Source organism: Aphanomyces invadans (assembly GCF_000520115.1).
Source record: "Aphanomyces invadans strain NJM9701 unplaced genomic scaffold supercont1.18, whole genome shotgun sequence".
Taxonomy (NCBI): domain Eukaryota; phylum Oomycota; class Saprolegniomycetes; order Saprolegniales; family Verrucalvaceae; genus Aphanomyces; species Aphanomyces invadans.
Window position 1 is genome coordinate 82510 of NW_008580163.1, and position 17991 is coordinate 100500.

Sequence of the window (17991 nt, forward strand, 5' to 3'; positions counted from 1 at the left end):
GTTGGCAGCATGACCACTGGCGCTTCGAAGACAAGGAACAACATGGCTCGCTTTCTGCAGGCTTGGTGGGGCAGCTCGAGAAACGGTGCGGGAGGCGGCGGGTGTGCGGTGTCGGCCACTAAAATGACATGTTGCGGTACATGTCTTGAATTAAAATGACCGGTCAAATTAAATTGCATTGGAGCACCTATTTTGGTAACGACACTTGACCGAAAACGCAAATATTAATATGGACGTTTTGGTGATTACTACCACCCATGGGTGGTGCAATGTCACGAGGAACTTCGACGGAAGGACGGCTCGTCGGCCAATCAAAACCGACCGCCTTTCTACGGCTGGTTTGCGCCAAGCCAACATGCCACCGCTTGTAGTATACGAGAGAAAAGCGCTCCTCCCACCCAGCCACCCACCGACCGCTCGTCGCGTCACTTTGCATTTTGCACCCACGTCGTGACCCGACGTCATTCCCATGACGGAGAAGCCGCCGACATCGTCGGCCACGGCATGGACCAGCACCAAGATCCTCGCGTACGCCGTCGGCCATGTCCTCAACGACATGTGCGCGTCGTGCTGGTTCTCGTACCTCCTCGTGTTTCTCAATGGCGTCGCGGGCTTGTCCCCCGTCGACAGCGCGCTCGTCATGTTTTCCGGCCAAATCGCCGACGGCCTTGCGACGCCGCTCGTGGGAGTTGTGTCGGACAAGTCGACCGGGTTTCCCGCGATCGGGTTTGGTCGACGCAAGACGTGGCTCGCGGGCGGGTCCGTCCTCGTCGTCGTGTGTTTCTACGGAGTGTTTGGCACGTGCGTGCCGAAGCTGTTGACGGCGTCGCCGTCGCGACTGACGCTCGTCTTGTACTACTGCGTCAGCGCGAGTGTGTTCAACGTCGGGTGGGCCGCTGTCCAAGTGTCGCACATGGCCATGGTACGCATGGCTTGTGGACCCGACCTGATGGCCGGCCGTAGGTCCCCGAGCTCACCACGAACGACAACATTCGGTGCGTCCTGAACAGCACTCGGTACGCGTTCACGATCCTGTCGAACGTCGTTGTGTTTGTCGTGTTTCTGTTGCTGCTCCACGACGTGGACCCGCTCGAGGTCCCCGACGCGTACAAGTTTACTCTGCTCACGACCGTATCGCTCGTCGTGGGCGGCATTTGCACCGCGTGGTTCCTTCTCGGCACGGACGAAGTGGTCAAGATGCCACCGTCGCCGCCCAAGCGTCGGTTGACCCCGAGTCCGTCGCACGGCGAGGCGCTGAACCGCGGGCCGAACGCGCTCACGTTTGAGGCGGACCTGCCTCTCGTCGCGGCGATGGACTCGACGGCGGTCGCGCTCAAGTGGTTCGACTGGTTCAAGGTCGGCATGTTTTACGAAGTCGGGGTCGTGTACATGTGCACGCGGCTCACGGTCAACGTGACCCAAGTCTACATTCCGTTCCTGCTCACGGTCACGCTCGACATGTCTGCTACGTCCATCGCGATCGTGCCGCTGCTCGTCTACGTGTCGGGGTCCGTCGCTGCTCTGTCTCGATCGTTATTCTTGACGTGTGTCCTAGGTTCCTCGCGACGTTTCCTCTGCGCTGGATGAACGAAAAGATGGGTCGAGAAGGGACGTATGCGGCGGGCGCGGCGCTCGTGACGCTGTCGCTCGCTCTCGCGTGGCTCTTGACGCCGGACACGTCGTCGTGGATTTACGTGCTGTCGGTGCTCCTCGGCTTTGGCAACTCGATCATCATGGTCACGTCCGTGTGCCTCGAGGGCGACTTGGTCGGCGACAGCTGCGAGAGCGGCGCGTTCGTGTACGGCGCGATGAGTTTCACCGACAAGATCTCGAACGGGGTCGCGGTGCTCTGGATTCAGAACGAGCGCGAAGCCATCCAGGCCCAGTTTCCGTCGACCACGGCCGAAGACGGCGAGTTTGTCCGCGCCGCGTACTGCATCTTGCCAGCCGTGTGCGCCATCGTCGGCGCGCTCACGCTCTACTACATGAAGCACGGCAGCAAGACGCTTCTAGAACGGTCAGCTTCTGGAGATCTGAACTGCACCACCAGCGACTCGAGGGCTACTGCTGGTGAAAAGGCCTCGTTGCTACAAAGTGACCCGGTATACGGGGCAGCGTCAGCAGGGAAGGTTGTGTAGACGAAGAAACATGTTGTGGATCAAATCGTGGTTGCGCGGCGGCAATGGAATTCCGCACCACGTAAGACTTTATCGTGTCCATCGATGCGTTGGCCGTGTCAAAAGAACCAGAACGCCGACTCGACGGCCTCGTACGTCGCATGCATCTGTTTGGCAAACGCTCGCAGCGCATTCACCCTGCACAAACTTCAAGTCACGGCAGTGCGTGGCACGTAAATCGGCGCACCGAGTGGATGGGGAGTCCATCAACGTCGCCAGTCGTGATCGATCGTGCGCCGCCATCCACGCTCGCGTCTTGTTGGCCACAAATGCCAACTCGGCGTCGATGTCATCTTGGCATGGCGCATCTTTGAACGGAAACACCTGCCATTCGATGTCAGCAATACACGGCGTTGTGTCAATTCAATTGTACGGGGGAGACCGTCGAGCCTGCATAGCGCTGAATGAATGGATGTGAGAGCAGGACCGACGCCGGGGGGCGTTTGAGTGGGTCCTTGGTTAAACACTACCATCGGTGAGATTCGCACAACAGTACCAACCAAAGGGAAATACTTGGTCCAAAAAGTCGCACAGGTCCGGTGAAAAGTCGGCGCTGTAATCTCGCAGCCGGGGCGACGGTTGTTCCTGTACCGCGTGGACAACGCCCCAGTACCCGTCTTCCGTCGGCATTGGTAGTTTGCCGATGGCACACGCCATCAGCGCCAACCCGAACGACCAAATGTCGGAAGGGTACGAGTACGTCCCACCGCTGATGCGTTCCGGGGCCATGTACCTATTCAGCCGTGCATTCAACATTTTCTTGTTCGGTCAGGGACTAGAGAGCGTACAGCAGTGTGCCAGTGAACGTCATGGCTTCGGCCAGCGTGCTCTCCAATTCTCGCGAAATGCCAAAGTCCGAGATCTTGACCCGACCAGCTTTGTTGACGAGGATGTTGCTCAGCTTGATGTCGCGATGGAGTTGGCGGTTGTCATGCAGAAATGACAATCCCTGCCCATGTCGATTCAAAATGCATGTTGACGGATGGGATGTGGCAGCACCGACTGCGCGCTACCTTGAGGACGCTCGTCGCGATAGCGGCAATCGTGTCCTCCGAGCACGGGATTCGCGAATGCAATATGTCCTATATCCAACGCCAAAACGGAGCTACCACCCATTCGGACGCTGCAAAACAATCACGTACCTCGAGGGACCCACCATCCATGTACTCGAGAACAATCGAAACCGATCCAATCTCGGGGTTGGTAAAGGCATCGTAAAACATGACCAAGTCCTGGCAAGCGGCGCCGGCAGCTCCTTTGTCTACGCCCCGATACGGGTAAGAAGGGTTCCATGCCGACCTCGCCGGTTGAACTGTACGTACTTGCCGTCTCGTTGAGCGACACAAAGTTTGCATACAGCGACTTGAGCTCCCGTAGCATTTGATGGCGCTTCTTTTGGTCGTACACTCGGATAATCTGTTGAGCAGCGTCTCAATCTGGTGCAAATGGACATGCACTACCTTGACCGCCACAAGTTTGAATGTGGGCAAATACAGTGCTTTGTACACTTTGCCGCTGGCGCCGTGGCCCAACTCGTTGAGGAGCACCAGCGATTCCTTTGTGCCAAAGAGTAACGTCGACGGCTTCCCACCCACCTGGAACGGCGTGCTCGTAATGCCATCCGTCTGCGAATATTGCCCCGCTCGTTAGGTTTTGCATTCCTCCATCCATTCCTCAACGACACCATGCCAGTCGGCCAAAATCTTGTGGTTTTTGCAGCTTACGTTGATTTCAAACCCGTGCGACTGCAACCGTCCTTCCGCCGTGAAGTCAAACGACGCTTTGACGCTCTTCTCCGCCATTTGATTCAAGTCGAGCCCCAGGTTGGCAACCTACCCCAAAACCAACGCCCTTTGTCAACTTGCATTCTTCACTCCGTCGATTGTCGTTTGAAGAGTGATCTCCTACCGGTCGGCGTTTCGTATACGACTCGACGCACGACGTTGGCGCGTGTGCGGCATCTACAAGCATTTCGTGATGGCAGTCGTCCGCGAGCACGTTCAACGTCGGCGCGAAAGAGTCAGCGAACCTGATGGAATGTCCAACACGGGTTTGACAAAGGCTGACACGATGGCGGCGGTGCTTTTGCGACGTGGAGGCACAACTCGTCCTCTACCTTCTTGGCTTTGATGGATCCTACACGACGCCATAGCTTAACAGACCTTACGACGCAGCAGCGGGTATTCAAACAGTACGTACTTTGCACGGAGTGCCGTTACCGGAGATGCCATATCACTTCGGCGGCGTTGCAGCATGGTCGAGTCGACAGTCACTCGCAACTGGCTGTGCTTTTCAGTGTCCTGCCATTGGTGGTGATGCTGCTGGAACTCGTCCTTAAGGCGCTGGATTTCTCTCTGCAACTTTTTTTTGTGACCCCGGGACGAACCATGGGACAGCTGGTCCAGTGCATCGAGTCCATGCGGCGGCAACATGAGTAGAGCGGCACCGTCGATGTCTTTCTGCTGGAACGCGGTCTCGTACACTTGAAGACCAAGGGATTCAAGCCAATTGGCAACGTCGTTCGTGGTCCATTGCTGTGTTGTAAGAGGTGCAACGGGGATTTCAGCAGGTGGAGTAGTCTCCAATGCTGTGCGTTGATGGAGCGTGAGCTTTCCCTTACGGTGGCGCAAGTCGTCGCATCCTGCACAATAGTGTAAATCGCAGTCTGGACAGTAGACTGTCGCAACTGCAGCCTCCAACTCGCATTCATCACAAATCGGGGCATTTGAGGGAGCTGTTTTGCACGACGTTGGGCACACATCTGGTTTTTCTGGAGTCGTGGAGGATGCGTCCGAGCGACTGCGACGTCGCAGGCGAAGTTTCTCGCGAGGGGTCGTGCTCTTGATATCTTCGTTCATTTCCACAGCCTGGTGAAATCCCGTTTGTACCGGGGTCGCCGACCATTCCACTGGCGACAAGGTGGGCGGATACGATAGGCACTCTGCATCTTCGTCCGAGTCGTCCATGAGCTCCATGGCCAATCCTCGTCCAGGAGAAGACCGGAGACGCAGCGCATGCACAGGTGCATCCCCCAGGCCCACGACAGATCCGTACAAGCACGTGTCGCTGGCGTTCTCGCGGCCGTAGGGCGATCGGACGTCCATTGTGTTCGTTTGCAATTGCACTTTCCATGGAACGATCTTTATCCGGATTGATCTCTCGATTATCGTGGATAACGTCCCGGATAATTTATCCGGGAGTGTATCCGGATGCGTATCTTGTGGGGATGTATCGTCAAAGCAAACTTTGAGCGCGATGGATGCCGTGCTTCCAGTGGCCCCGTCGCTTCGAACCGATGCCGCCCTCGACCTAAAAACACCCTCCACATCGGTCACTGCAGTTGAGAACCGTCCGTCGACGTTGCCAGGGCCACTCGTTTCTCCACCTGCAGTACCGACGTCCATGTCGATGACAAGTCCTCATCGCCCCAGACCACTCAAGCTCATCATCCAGTTGTCGTCGAAGGACGTGGATGCAGGCGCCAAAGATGAAGTGGTATTGAAACCAACGCCACCGAATGGAGCGTTTGCGAACCTCAAGAAGGAGAACCGAGGAAAGAAATCCTCGTCCAACACGCCCGAGACGATTTTGGAAGCTGTGCGCGGCGATGGGCCAGCCGACCTGGCGAATGAAGTCGGCCGCCTCAAGAAATTGGGCAAAGGTGCAGGTGGAACGGTCTACTTGGGTTGCTTTGTGCCCACTCTCAAACTCATCGCGATCAAAGAAGTGCAGCTCTTCCACGAAGAAGATTTTGCCATGGTGACCCACGAGCTGCACGCGCTGCACGACAACCTGGTGCCGCTCGAGGACGAAGCGACGCATAAATCGCTGCAGTATCTCGGTAAACTCTTCCACCGAAAGCTTCACATTGGGAATGTCCACGCGTGTCGGGATATGGTGGCGTTCTACGGAGCGTACGCCACGCCAGAAAAGTCCAGTGTGTCCATCGCGATGGAGTACATGAACGCCGGCACGCTGCAGGTGTCAATCGAGCCGCTCCACAACCGCGACACACTCAAGCTCTCGTAGGATTTCGTTGATGCCAAGAAGGTCGTCCCGGAGACCGTGCTCCGGCAAATCGCGCATTGTACGATGAAAGCGCTGCACCACATGCAACTCTACCAGTGCGTACACGTCACCGACGAAATGTCAAATCATTTGGTTCTTTTGAACTGTGCCATTTCTTCTCCAGCATGCTTCATCGAGACATCAAGCCGGCCAACATCTTGATGAACACCCGCGGCGACTTCAAGGTATGGAGGTGCGTCCCACAACGCGAGGGGATCACGTGTTTACCTAGATTGCCGACTTTGGGCTCGCCGCGACACTGAGCAAGTCCAAGTCATACTTTTCCGAGTTCCAGGGCACCCTCATGTACATGTCGCCCGAGCGCATTACAGGTCAAAACTACTCGTACCCGAGCGACATTTGGGCCGTTGGCATTGTCCTGCTCACGTTGGCCATGGGGGCGTACCCGTTTGAAAAGCAGGACGGGTTCTTTGGCCTGGAAGATTCGATCGTGAATGAAACCATGCCAACCCTCCCGTCTCCAGCGTTTTCAACCCAGTGCAACGACTTTGTCCATGCCCTGCTCGCGAAGGACCCTGCAGGACGCTTGTCGGCATTTCAAGCGTTGGAACATCCGTTCTTGGCGGGTTACGAGCCCAACAACGTTGACTTTGCCAAGGCGTGGGCGACGCTGCACTCGCCACGCAACATGTCCGCCGATGAAATCCAGGCAATCGTAAGGCACCGTCGGCGTGATGGATGAGACGCTCATGCGCCGGATCTCCAGGTGGCGGCGATCTTGGAACAGGAACGGGCAGCCGAAGTGGACGAGTTTGACTTTCATTCGTACCACATTCTTCACCACGCCCGCGACACGTCGACGTACCAAATGAGCTTCAAGTAGGATCGAAGGGCGTGCTCTGGCTTTGTCGATTGAGACGGACTTGTAGGCACCTATCGAATCTCGCCGAGGCATGCGGCACCACCACCGACGAACTGCTCAAGTATTTTCACCAGTTGGAGACCACCTCGCCGCCATCCCCAACGACGTGAACTAGCCAACCCGACAGAGCATTCCGTGAATTCACATAAATACAATGTTGATGAGCTCGGTCGACAGGCTTCCAACGACCGGGTGTACGAGGGGGAGCGTCAAGACGTCTTGTGGTATTGATCGTATCGAGCAGCTTTCTCCCGCTTTGCTGCTAAATCATCCTGTAGCCCTTGCAGCTGGTCCCGCAACGTGGTGTACACCGTTCGGGTCACGCTCTTGGCCTCCAATTCGACCAATTCCTTGTTGACTTGATCCAATTTGGTCCTCTCTTGGGCTTCGGCAATCTGAACTGTTGCGTGGAGATTTGGTTCATCCCGCACTGGCACGTGGAACCGTCGCTTACACCCCGTGCTGCCGAACGCCCCCTGATGTTTGCACTTAGTCGATGACAACGACTCGTTTGTCGCGCCATACCTGAATCGTCTCGTCGCAGCACAGCCACCGCATCGCGCGATGGAGCATGCAACTTGCCTGAAGCGGCTCGCCTCGTCGCGATGGACATGTCTTAACGCATGCGCGATCGTACTTGCCAGGGTGATATGCGCATGCAAATCGATTGTTTTGCGCGTCCGAGTACCTAACATCGTGTCCGTGGAGTCGAATCGCGCAGACGAAGCTGCGTCAGGAATGCATACATGGTTTTGCACAGGCGACACTGGATCCAGCGGTGCTGAAACCTGCGCAAGATCGTTTGGGACGGCAACGCCTCGTGGTTGGCCTTGAGGTGGGACCCGGATTCCTGTGGACACAAACTTGAGCGCCGCCTCTCCACACTGTTTACGAGAGCACATACGTGCTTAGCTTCCATGGCCGCGAGTCGTTGGTCTTGGCGAGCAAGGCTGTATCGCAACTCATACGCATGCCGCACAACCACCGAGTGATGCCACACCTTGAGCCAGCCTGTCGCCAAAACAGATCCATTATTCCAGTTGGTGCAATGCCACGTGGGCTTACCATGAAAAGCCAATTTGAGGGCGGTCTTGCGCTGCTTGCGAAACATTAATCGACCCAGTTCGGCGCGACTACTCAAGTAAATTTCATGTTGTTGGAATGTGCCGTCGTACCATAGACGCATGCGACTTGCTCGAGTGTGCTTGCGCCACAATCGCGTAACTTGGACTGTCTTCACGGCCCTTTCGGTATCCAACGTTTGAATGCGCTCGCCGAGCGCCAACAACGTGCGTTCTCCTGTCACGGTAAGCGCTCGAAGGACGATCAAGTGCACGAGCGTATCAAAGTATTTCCTGTCCAGTCGGCATGAATCGAAGTAAAACGGGAGCAATCGGAGAAATTGAACGTACTTGTAGAGCTCTATGGCCAAATAATCGGTGAGAAAGCGCTGGCAACGCTTATGCAGCACGCTGGAATCCATATATGCAGTATCTTTGACCATTTTGTGCATGAACTTTTGATCTCGCTTTTCACGAGCGATCGCGATTTCCAGCGCAGCCTAGACTTTTTTGTCAGTACATTGCAAGGGACTTCATGAGATGGGGATGTACCTCAGCCGCGGAGCACCGTGCAATGCAGGCCTTAGCATGTTCATGTTTACGACGGGCTCCGTCAGTAATTTCTTTCGCCTGCTGCTGGCTTCGCTTTAAATCTATCTGCATTGCCTTGACTTGCTCGGCGTCGCTGTCCAGCCGCTGAAGGTAGACGAGGTTTTCCTGCAGTTGGATGACAGCCAAATCTGCGTTGGCCACCTACCAATGGAAATGACACGTCGTAAATGCATCCTTGGAAAGAGGTTTATCGTACTGCAAACATTGTCTCGGCAGCCGCCATCATGTACTCTTCATTCAGTCGATGAGCAAACTCCTCACGCTTCTTCGTCGCCACGAGCTTTGCCTTCGCCCGTCGCTCGAGTTGTTGCTCCAGCTTGACTCGTGCTTTCGGGTCGAGCTGCAACATCAACTCCTTGGCATGTGCTGCCACGACGTCCTGTTTTGCCTGCTGAACTTCGTCTTCATTGTCGTCATACTCTTGTTCATCTTCTCCATCCGACTCCTGAAATTCTGCTTGCTGCAACATGAATTCAAGCTGCTGTTGCTCCAACTCCTGCTCTCGGCGTTCCTGGAGCCACACCTCTCGGATCTAAAGACACCCAGGTCTCATTTCGAGGTTTGTTCCGTCGATTCACTCACAGCCATGGCCAACTCGTCTTCGATTTTGATCGCTGCCCACTCTTCCGCCAGGCGCTGTTTTTCGCGCTTGCCCTTTTTGATCTGCAGTCGACGGGCCTGTTTGCTGGTCTCTCTGTTGTCGTCCACGCCAAGCGCGTTGTACTTCTCAAGCATCAACTGTAGCTCGAATAGACGCATGTACTCCCGCATTTCCACCTATCGTGGTCAGTCGACGTCAGTCGAATCGGATGTGCAAGTACGTACTTCGGCCAACTGCATGCATCGTGATTCAAAGAGCATCATACGCTTCTCGTCGCGGTAGAACTTGCGACACAGCATTTCCTCGCGCCCCATCTCTTTGCAAAGCGCCTCCAATCGTTTGCGCTCTTCTTCGGCCTGGCGCTCGATTTCCTTGCGACGTGCGACTTCAGCCTGAACGCACCGCAGACGCTCAAGTTGCCGCATCCAAGTCCGCTTGACAACTTCCAGCTGCATCTTGTGCGTTACAACCTGGCGTCGCAACGCCATGTGAACATGAGGTTGCACATGTGGATACTGTCGCGAATGCACAATCGTGGACTGCAGCTCCATAGTCTTGGCAGTGATCATTCCTTCACGAATTGTTTCTTCTGCAATACCACGAAGCATGTCGTTCAGCATATTCGCAACGCAACTCTCACCCACCTAGAATTTATTCATGATATACAGTTAAGAACGAGTTCATACCATGGTGATAATACGGGCGCGATTAACTCGGTCATACTTTTCAAGGTGGACTCGTTCCGTTCTGAGTATGGCTTCTTCCACATGAGCCATAAGAATTCGCTTCAGCGCGGCACGCGAAAGTCGATTCTTTTCCAGTGTCGTTTGCTTCCTGAGCTTTGGAAGTGCCATGTCGCCATCGTTGTTGGTTTTCACAGGGCTGCTTTCAGGCGGAGGTACTTTCGCTGCAGCCGCCATCGCCGCCGCCGCTTGCTTAACTGTACTTGATTTCTGTGGAATCAACGGTTTTCGCTTGGGAATCGCCTTGAGTTTCGGCCGTGCAATGCTAATCTTGGCAGAATGGGCGCGCACAGCATCTGCCTTGGCCTCCTTGCGAAATCGAGCTTTGGTTTCCGTAAGCGCCAACTTGACTTGGGTCTGCAATTCGATTTTCGTCACTGCTACCCGGATTTCGTCCACTTTGGCGGCCTGGTTTCGCGCCCATGTTGCAATTTCTCGACACAAAACGTCCTCCTTCTCCATGAAGTGACTCTCGGCAAGTTCGTGTTGCTGCTCGTATGACACAAAGGCTCTCGACTCAACCTCTATGCTTCGCATCGCCACAAGCTCTCGTTGTTGCGCCGCTTTATCTTGTTGGACGAAAAACACCAGGGACATGTACACGGTGGCTTTCCACTGGTGCAGTCGAATCACAAGCACTCGATCGTTTTCGCGAAAATGCTGGACGAGTCCCTCGCCGTACGGGGTATAGACCTAAGGTCCAACCGGTCTTCTGGACATGTCATTGCACATGGTCTATGGTACCTTGGTGCCCTTTTTTCGATACTGCAGGGCCAGGAGTCGCTCACTAAGGCTTTGTCGCGCTTTGACAGCATCTTCCAGCTGGCCCTTTAGCTCCCGGACGGTTTCCTTGACTTGTTGTCGATCTGCATGGGCAGCTTCCCAAAGTACTCGCATCTTGGCACTGGTTCGCGCGAGCGCTTCTGCATGCAACATAGCGATCTTCGCCTCTTCTTCGACTCCTTCTCGCGCCCGAAATGCCAGCTACCAATATGTCCAAATGACGTAACTTGGATGCAAGAATGCACCGTTTTCTCAACGAGACACTCTTGGAGGTGTTTTGCCGATGCATTGTACGCATCAATTGCGGCTTGTCGGTCTTTGAGAAGCTGACGGGCTCGTTCTTGCTCGACTTGGATGACGACGACAAAATCTTGCGTCGTTTGACGTTCCACCTGAAGTTGACTCAGAGATTCAAGCTACCAACGCATCAGTTAGTCATATCGTACGCTCGATCGAGCCCACCTCGACTAGTCGCTCCTTATACGCGGCTCCACGAAGGTCCTGCAAAATTCGCAAGCGGTATCGAAACTGATTCACCCGGGCGAAAAAGCTCAGCTCGTCACGATATGCTGCCTCGTGTCTGTCCATGGCATTGCGGGTTTCGTCGCGATCGTCGACGTTGCGTTCAATGACGTGGCGAAAATTGAGATCGTCAATTGCTGCCGACGCATGAAGTGGTGAGAACAGCTTGAACGCTGGTGGCATAGGTCGAGCGCACCTTTCATATGAGTCGAGTCGTACGACTGGACCTCGGCCAGCTGCATTTCCCGTGCCTCCTTCTCGAGGCGGAGGCGTTCGCGCTCGACTCTTTGTAAGTGCGCGGCGTTTTCAAACCGAAAACTGGCTTCAAATAAGCGATGTTTCTCAACGTCGCGGTCTAAGGCTGGGTCTGCCCCCCGCGCAGCATCTGGATCGTCGACGACGTGGCTCATTTCCTTCCCACAGTGCTTGCAGCGCATGCCTTTATCGTACTTTGCTCCCCAATGCTTCAGCTCACTACCATTTATGATTATACGCAGTTGCGGGAGGAAGATTGGGCTTACCGGTGGGCACAAGGAGGTTCTGGCGCAACAGACAGGTTGAAATTAGGAATTTGCAACGCTTTTTGAAGGGCCGCGGCCATGGCGACACCTTCTGCCGCAGCCTGGTCCTTTTTTGCCGCTGTCTCTTTCTCGAACCGTTCCTTTTTGGACATTTCGAGAACCTGTTGATTGCTCTGATCGTATTTTCGCTTTCGCTGATCTCGTTCAGCTTTGCGTTTATCAAGGCGCCGCTGATTCTTGCGCGTCCAAGTCTTCTTGAGGAACTCCATCCGCGTTGCGACGGTTTGCTGGATATAGTTTGCCTTTAACGTCTTCAACGTAAGCTCGAACGTCACATTGTGGTGGTTGACATTTTGCATTAACCTCCGCGCTTCCGCCTGGCCATCCGTTGTCAGCAATGTATTTTGGAGCCTGCGCGTGATGCCACCAGCTATACCTCCAAGAGCGATACCACTTGGGGATCATACGTGCACATGCGCTGAGCATCATGACGAAGATTCTGCTCTCTACGAGCCAAATCCATCGCTTGAACTTTTTCAAATTGTGCGTCTTCGCGAATGTTGATCGCGACGTAGTCTTGCTCGATTTCGAGGAGCGATTTCGACGCGGATTGAATTTTCTTGGCTTCGACTTCGGCCTCGAGCAATTTCTGTTCCTCCGCTTGTTTCTCCCGTTCGAGCTCGAGCAACGGTGCCATGTCGTTTGCGAGTAATACAAATGTGTGCTGTACATTTTCCAATCAATACCATTCATTTCCTTGCTCTCACTGAACGTACTTGATCCAGATCTACCCACTTGAATGTTGCTGATGCCATCAAAACCTGTAAAACGAGCGCAGTCATATCGACGCCATGGATATCGAAGAATCGGACCATGTGGGATATGTCGAGCTTGGTGCCGCCTTCCTTCCATTCAACTCGCATCGCTAAGATGATTCCCTGCTGCCATACACCTTCCCGATCGAGCTGTATCCGCTGACCAACTTTCTCCCTTGCAGCTGACGTTGCAATCTCAATGTGTTCGCTCTTGCGGTGGCGGTAGTCCAACCTGTAACAACAATTCATTCAGTCACCCAATTCAGTACACTGTGGCAACCAACATCGATTGCTCCAAACGCGCCTCCTTCGAGTTGGATTTTACTTGGCTATCATCGTCGTCGACGTCGACTTCAACAATAGAGGTCGAAGCATTTGGTTGTGCCGCATCCACGAACGCCACACGCCGCTTGTTGATGTCATGCTGAATGGCTTTTGAAATCTGCAACGACCACAAATCATCAACTTGACATAATGACGTAAAGTATGTCGGAGAAGCACCTCGTGCTGGATAGCTTCTCGCAGGTGGATGGCGTACGTGAGCCGCGGAAACCTTTGCGCATGCCCATGGAGGACTTTGGAATCCCACAGCTCGGCATGACTGCTCTCAACCTTGATCAGCTCTTCCAGCAGCGATGCGCACCGGTGGTTGCCTTGTTGCGACTGGACTCGGAGCATCTTTACGTACTCTGACAAGACGTGTTTCCCTGCGTGAACTGCGTTTGGGATTGCGTCTGCAGCTGTCTCGTCTTCTTTGAACGTCCCCGACACCATGAGCCCCAATTTTTGAGACGCCGCCATGCTCGGGTAACTCCGAAAAAACTCAAAACAGTAGTATAGCCGTGTGCCCACGTAGTCTTGGACGATCGAATGGGCCCCACATAGCTATATTCGACGCATGAATGTCATGAAAGACGAAAGTTTCGAAATGCTGTGTCGCACCTTGCCGTTGTCGTCAATGGCTGTAAATGATCCAATTTGCGCCACAGATCCACTCGTCATGCCAAAACTCACTTTCACTCGATCTTCGGACGAAAACGTCGCGGCATTCGCTACATCACGATTCAGCAAAGCCACCTAGCCCACAGAATTAAGTACAATTTGATTGCCGGGTCGCACTATATCGCAGTTGATTTGTTGCTGGAAGTGAAATTTGCACCATCGAGCATGTCCACAGTAAAGTGGCATGTACCTCAAATCGAAGCTTCCACAACGTGTGGCTGGGCAAAATGACGGCCCCACGCAAGAGTCCTCGACGGTTGCCTTCGTCGAGTACGACCCACGTCTCGTTCTGCAGGTCTAGAGACACTCCCAATGACGTCGACACATCGCGCGACTTCCACCAGTCCAATGGCCCCGTTGAGATCTTTTTGACGGCGATCAGATGCTCTCGGTTATTCTACACACCCATCCCCACATTGTGAATCGATCGGTGGCATACTTGGCGCTTCTCCATTACATGAAACTTTTCAAGCGCGTTGATCACATCGGATCGTTGGTTGAGCGACTGCTGTTTGGTCAACGTGTCCTTGATCTTGGCGAGGCGATGCACGGTGAGTTCCAGCTCAGCCTCGTCGACCATCTTTTGCTTGGATAACTAAGACGATGGTAAGGATGAGCTCCCGTCAACACATACACAAACACATCAAAATTTCACCCGACCTTCCAGGACTCGAGTCCGAGGTATCGCGCTTCTTCGTATAGCTGGAATGCTGGTATTGCTGCGGCCTTGAGTAACTCGAGCTTGGTTCGTTGGGTGATCGCAGTTAGAGTTTCTTGCGGCAAAAGGTTTTTCATGGGGTTGCCATGCTTAGTCTCATTTGACGACGACGCGCCGTCAAATCCTTGAAACCCATGGGCAATCGAGCGGCCAATGACCATGGGCAAGTCATTTTGCATCTTGTCCATTTCTGCGACGACAGCCTCTTTCGCGCGTACTGCGTCGGAAACTTTCTCTACTTGCTCCACCAAAGCATGTTCTTCCTCACTGCACCCACTCAAGCGCTCCGTGAGCAATCGCTCTCGAATCGACAGTTCCTTGAGTTCTGAGGAGAAGTCGGCCTGTTGCTTGAGCAATGAGTGGATATGTCTTCGCTCGACATCCCCAGGTTCTCGCCGAGGAGGACCCGCCAACGTCGTTAAAATGTCCCGGTGAGTTGCTTTTGCCTGGTTTAACCCTCGCACAACACCCGCTTTCTTGTCGAGAATGAGCTTCCGGTCGTCCATCGTGTTGGCTTTTTGCACTCGCAACCTCTCGACCTTCTCTTCGAGGGCCTTTAGATTCGATTGATAGTCCATCAACTCGACGCGCTGGAGTTCATTCCGGGTGTCGAATGGACCGGCCGTCGGGAATGCAATCGTGTGGTTGTCTGTCGTAGGATTAAGTCAAAGAATCGTCAAAAGAATGGCCAACCAAGTTCCGGTTGATATCCTCCTTCATCCAACGAATAAAATGCTCCTCGTTCGACTGGAATCCCAAACACCCCGAGCGACGATTCCGTTTGGTGTCGGAGGGTACCATACTCGTCATTTTCAACTTCTTCGCCCCGCCACTCGTCCACTTGGTCGACTACATTTTGGACAGCGTGCTACAAAACCCCATGCAAACAACATACATGAGGTTTGCGAGCACTCGCGTGATGCCGTTCGTCCGAAGACTCCATCCTGCACAATAACATCACCGTTCGTACCTGGGCACTCATAGCGCGAGCATGGGCAAGTTCGGTGGTGACTGCCTCGGCTTCCTTCCGAGCGACTTTGTCCTTGGCCTTCCAGTACTGCATGTTCATTTTGCGCTTGTACGCAATGTGGTCATCGTTCTGCTTTTGAGTCAGGGATACGTATCGCTCCTTTTCCTCCATCTCTTGGTCGTGCCAGTACTTCCATTTTGTCTACGTTCAGAGGTCGACTGAGCGAGCCTTGTCCCTCCACCGAAACTCGAGCTGTACCTCGAGTTCCTGTGTCGCTTGAGCTCGTGCCCTCTTGTCTGCTTCCTCTTTCATTTCCCGAAGTCGTCGAAGAAGTGGCGCTTTGTGTTCGATGCGTCCATGTCGCTCGACTTGCTTGGTATGCTCCTGCTTGGCTGTTCTCATATACTCAGCGTGGTTCGTCACCTTCATGCGTTTGTACTTGGTGCATTCCTCGTCCATGCGAAATATTGTTGCGACGTGCTCTCTAAGCCATCGACGATCTCGGAGGATCACGGGCTCGAATTGCCGTATAGTTTCTCGGACGTTCTCCGACATATTGTGGAGTTCGGATGTTACTTTCGTCACCACGTGCTTGATGTCCTCTTTCAAAGGTCGGTGCTTGTGTTGGATAACTTTAAGCTTCTTCGCACGTTTGACTTCTTCTTTCTCCTCCGAATCCCATATCGCTGCGAAAGAGGGTGAGCACGAGTACACAGCACCGAGGAGGGGACCCAGCGACGAACCTGTCATTTTCTTCACACTGAAGTCCTTCATCGCGAACCCACGACTGATCCAGTCTTCACGGGCATCCTCCTCTAGTATCTCTTCTGCACCCATGATAGATGGGCCTTTCTCCGATCTACCGCGAACGCCGCAACTTGTACAGGTGAGCGCGCATCGACGCGCACTTTTCACTCTTGAACTCGTCAAAGGTCACATCCGTCGAATCAGCATTCGGATTGGCTAAAATGTTCGATCTTTTTCTCGATTTAATCCAATCATACAGGGTAATACTGGCTCACAAATGCAAAATACACAAAAATTTTCGCAACATAAGGTGAAATACGTAAGAATTGTATGGAGAAATTGAATGAATAGAAAGAAAAATCTTCCCTCAACTTCGATTTTGTCGGTATCAAATATATGTCCATCCGGAGGTTTTTGTCTTTGTTTCACTATTGAAATCGGCGGAAAATAACCGGAAGCAATTTTCAGCGTCTTGAATGAACACGTAGTAAAGATTTTCCTGTGATTTGGATAGCCAATCAAATAGCTCAAAAACAGAGAAAAGGCGACCAATAGTACACACCAATGGGAGGCTCTCATTCATGAACATGAGTACCAACAGCAATTTCACCATCGAAGGAGCGCGCCGCAGTCGCATCTCAGACAGCACACGACTCGGATACTTGTCCGGAATTAAGCAGGTAGTCAACTGGGCAATCATGACAGGGAAGCCAGAGCTCCTGATGCCAAGCACCGAGCATGTGGGATCGCATGACCTTAGATCTGCGCGTGTTTGCGTACGAGAACTTGTTGGAGTTCATTGTCTGGACAGTGCGGGAGCGAGATGTTGGGCTAGGCGCCCTCAGTGGCTACCGCAGTGCAGTGAAGAGTTTGTACATCGATCAAGGCGTTGACCTCCCGGAGCCATGCGACAGCGACATGAAGGTTATTTTTTCGGGTACATTCATGGATATTATTGCAAAGATGAAATAAAGGTGGTTTAGGGATTCGAAAGTCCATCGCCCAGAACCTTCAAAGTGGGTCCAAGGAATTTACTGGCAAGCGTCCAATGTCGTTCTCGGTGTTTGAACAGCTTTGCGCGGCAAGCATGGGCCTGCCCGATTGCGGATTTACCCATCTCTACCTTGTCCTCTCGTGGAACTTGATGTGCCGCTCCAAATCTACGGAGACGATACGGTACCAATTTACTTTATTCAGAGCAAAACAATATCCATTAAAATTTCGTGGTAGATTCGAGCACAAATCGTGTGAGGACGACGCCATTGGGTTCGTCTTTCATAAAACTAAGACAAGCCAAGAAGGTATTATCGCAATTTTTGTTTCGATTGGTTGGTGTGGGACAATATCGTTGAACTATTTGTAGGAACAAAAAACAAGGACCCAAAGCATTGCTTTGCGAACCCTCTAAAGCCGCAAGTTTGTTTGTGTTTTTAGCAATGGGAATTTATTTGGCATGCAACACTCAAATCTTGCCCAACAATCTTTTTCCTGGGGCGAAGCAAAAGGTATTTGTTTCATTCGATTTACAAATTAAGAATTAAACAAACAATAGGACCGCTTTGGCAAGAGCCTCGGGCGATTGTTGTCCTCCTTGCAGCAAGTGGGTGCGGGAAGTGACAAGAAAGCGAACGAAATTGGCACGCATTCCATTCGAAAGGGCTCGGCTACATTTGTGTCGTCGGGCAGTACCGGTGGCCCGTCTATTGTCAGTGTTTGTTTGCGGTGTGGATGGTCCTTGGGCAATGTGATGGAGCGATATTTTCGCTAC

General features: G+C 53.3%; 5 protein-coding genes across 9 annotated transcripts; 3 read left to right on the forward strand and 2 right to left on the reverse strand.

Annotated features, from left to right (window-relative positions):
* Positions 1-469: 469 nt before the first annotated feature.
* On the forward strand, positions 470-2286 carry H310_08595 (hypothetical protein; the record flags this gene model as incomplete). The annotated part of the gene is made up of 3 exons (XM_008874418.1): positions 470-922; positions 964-1508; positions 1556-2286. 3 exons carry the CDS (start codon positions 470-472, stop codon positions 2136-2138), a joined length of 1581 nt encoding a protein of 526 aa, XP_008872640.1. The 3' UTR covers positions 2139-2286.
* Positions 498-5314, reverse strand: H310_08596. 2 transcript variants are annotated; one of them, XM_008874419.1, is made up of 13 exons: positions 4377-5314; positions 4207-4313; positions 4086-4138; positions 3902-4009; positions 3638-3802; positions 3500-3593; positions 3320-3438; positions 3191-3259; positions 2966-3126; positions 2691-2910; positions 2551-2643; positions 2365-2501; positions 498-2315 (listed from the first exon to the last, which is right to left on the reverse strand). In XM_008874419.1, exons 1-13 carry the CDS (start codon positions 5279-5281, stop codon positions 2237-2239), a joined length of 2310 nt encoding a protein of 769 aa, XP_008872641.1. In that variant the 5' UTR covers positions 5282-5314; the 3' UTR covers positions 498-2236. The 2 variants fall into 2 exon arrangements, with proteins under 2 accessions (XP_008872641.1, XP_008872642.1); XM_008874420.1 differs by having other exon boundaries at positions 2551-2910.
* Positions 5315-5417: 103 nt separating this feature from the next.
* Positions 5418-7646, forward strand: H310_08597 (serine/threonine protein kinase). Of its 4 annotated transcripts, XM_008874421.1 has the most exons (6): positions 5418-6158; positions 6207-6301; positions 6370-6430; positions 6478-6921; positions 6973-7085; positions 7136-7646. In XM_008874421.1, the coding sequence occupies exons 1-6, from the start codon at positions 5433-5435 to the stop codon at positions 7236-7238; spliced, it is 1542 nt and encodes a 513-aa protein (XP_008872643.1). In that variant the 5' UTR covers positions 5418-5432; the 3' UTR covers positions 7239-7646. The 4 variants fall into 4 exon arrangements, with proteins under 4 accessions (XP_008872643.1, XP_008872646.1, XP_008872644.1 ...); XM_008874424.1 differs by having other exon boundaries at positions 6478-7085; XM_008874422.1 differs by having other exon boundaries at positions 6973-7646.
* On the reverse strand, positions 7099-16397 carry H310_08598 (hypothetical protein). The gene is made up of 30 exons (XM_008874425.1): positions 16220-16397; positions 15735-16162; positions 15477-15677; positions 15200-15374; positions 14449-15155; positions 14246-14383; positions 13979-14185; positions 13729-13863; positions 13288-13671; positions 13071-13228; positions 12844-13018; positions 12748-12792; positions 12408-12695; positions 11972-12348; positions 11647-11924; positions 11391-11587; positions 11174-11344; positions 10890-11129; positions 10089-10838; positions 9627-10046; positions 9384-9578; positions 8998-9333; positions 8742-8942; positions 8541-8689; positions 8304-8483; positions 8194-8261; positions 8033-8139; positions 7875-7978; positions 7654-7816; positions 7099-7604 (listed from the first exon to the last, which is right to left on the reverse strand). Exons 1-30 carry the CDS (start codon positions 16311-16313, stop codon positions 7338-7340), a joined length of 7338 nt encoding a protein of 2445 aa, XP_008872647.1. The 5' UTR covers positions 16314-16397; the 3' UTR covers positions 7099-7337.
* A 564-nt stretch (positions 16398-16961) lies between these two features.
* On the forward strand, positions 16962-17657 carry H310_08599 (hypothetical protein; the record flags this gene model as incomplete). Its single annotated transcript, XM_008874426.1, has 4 exons — positions 16962-17160; positions 17207-17399; positions 17454-17524; positions 17587-17657. The coding sequence occupies 4 exons, from the start codon at positions 16962-16964 to the stop codon at positions 17655-17657; spliced, it is 534 nt and encodes a 177-aa protein (XP_008872648.1).
* Between the last annotated feature and the right edge of the window lie 334 nt (positions 17658-17991).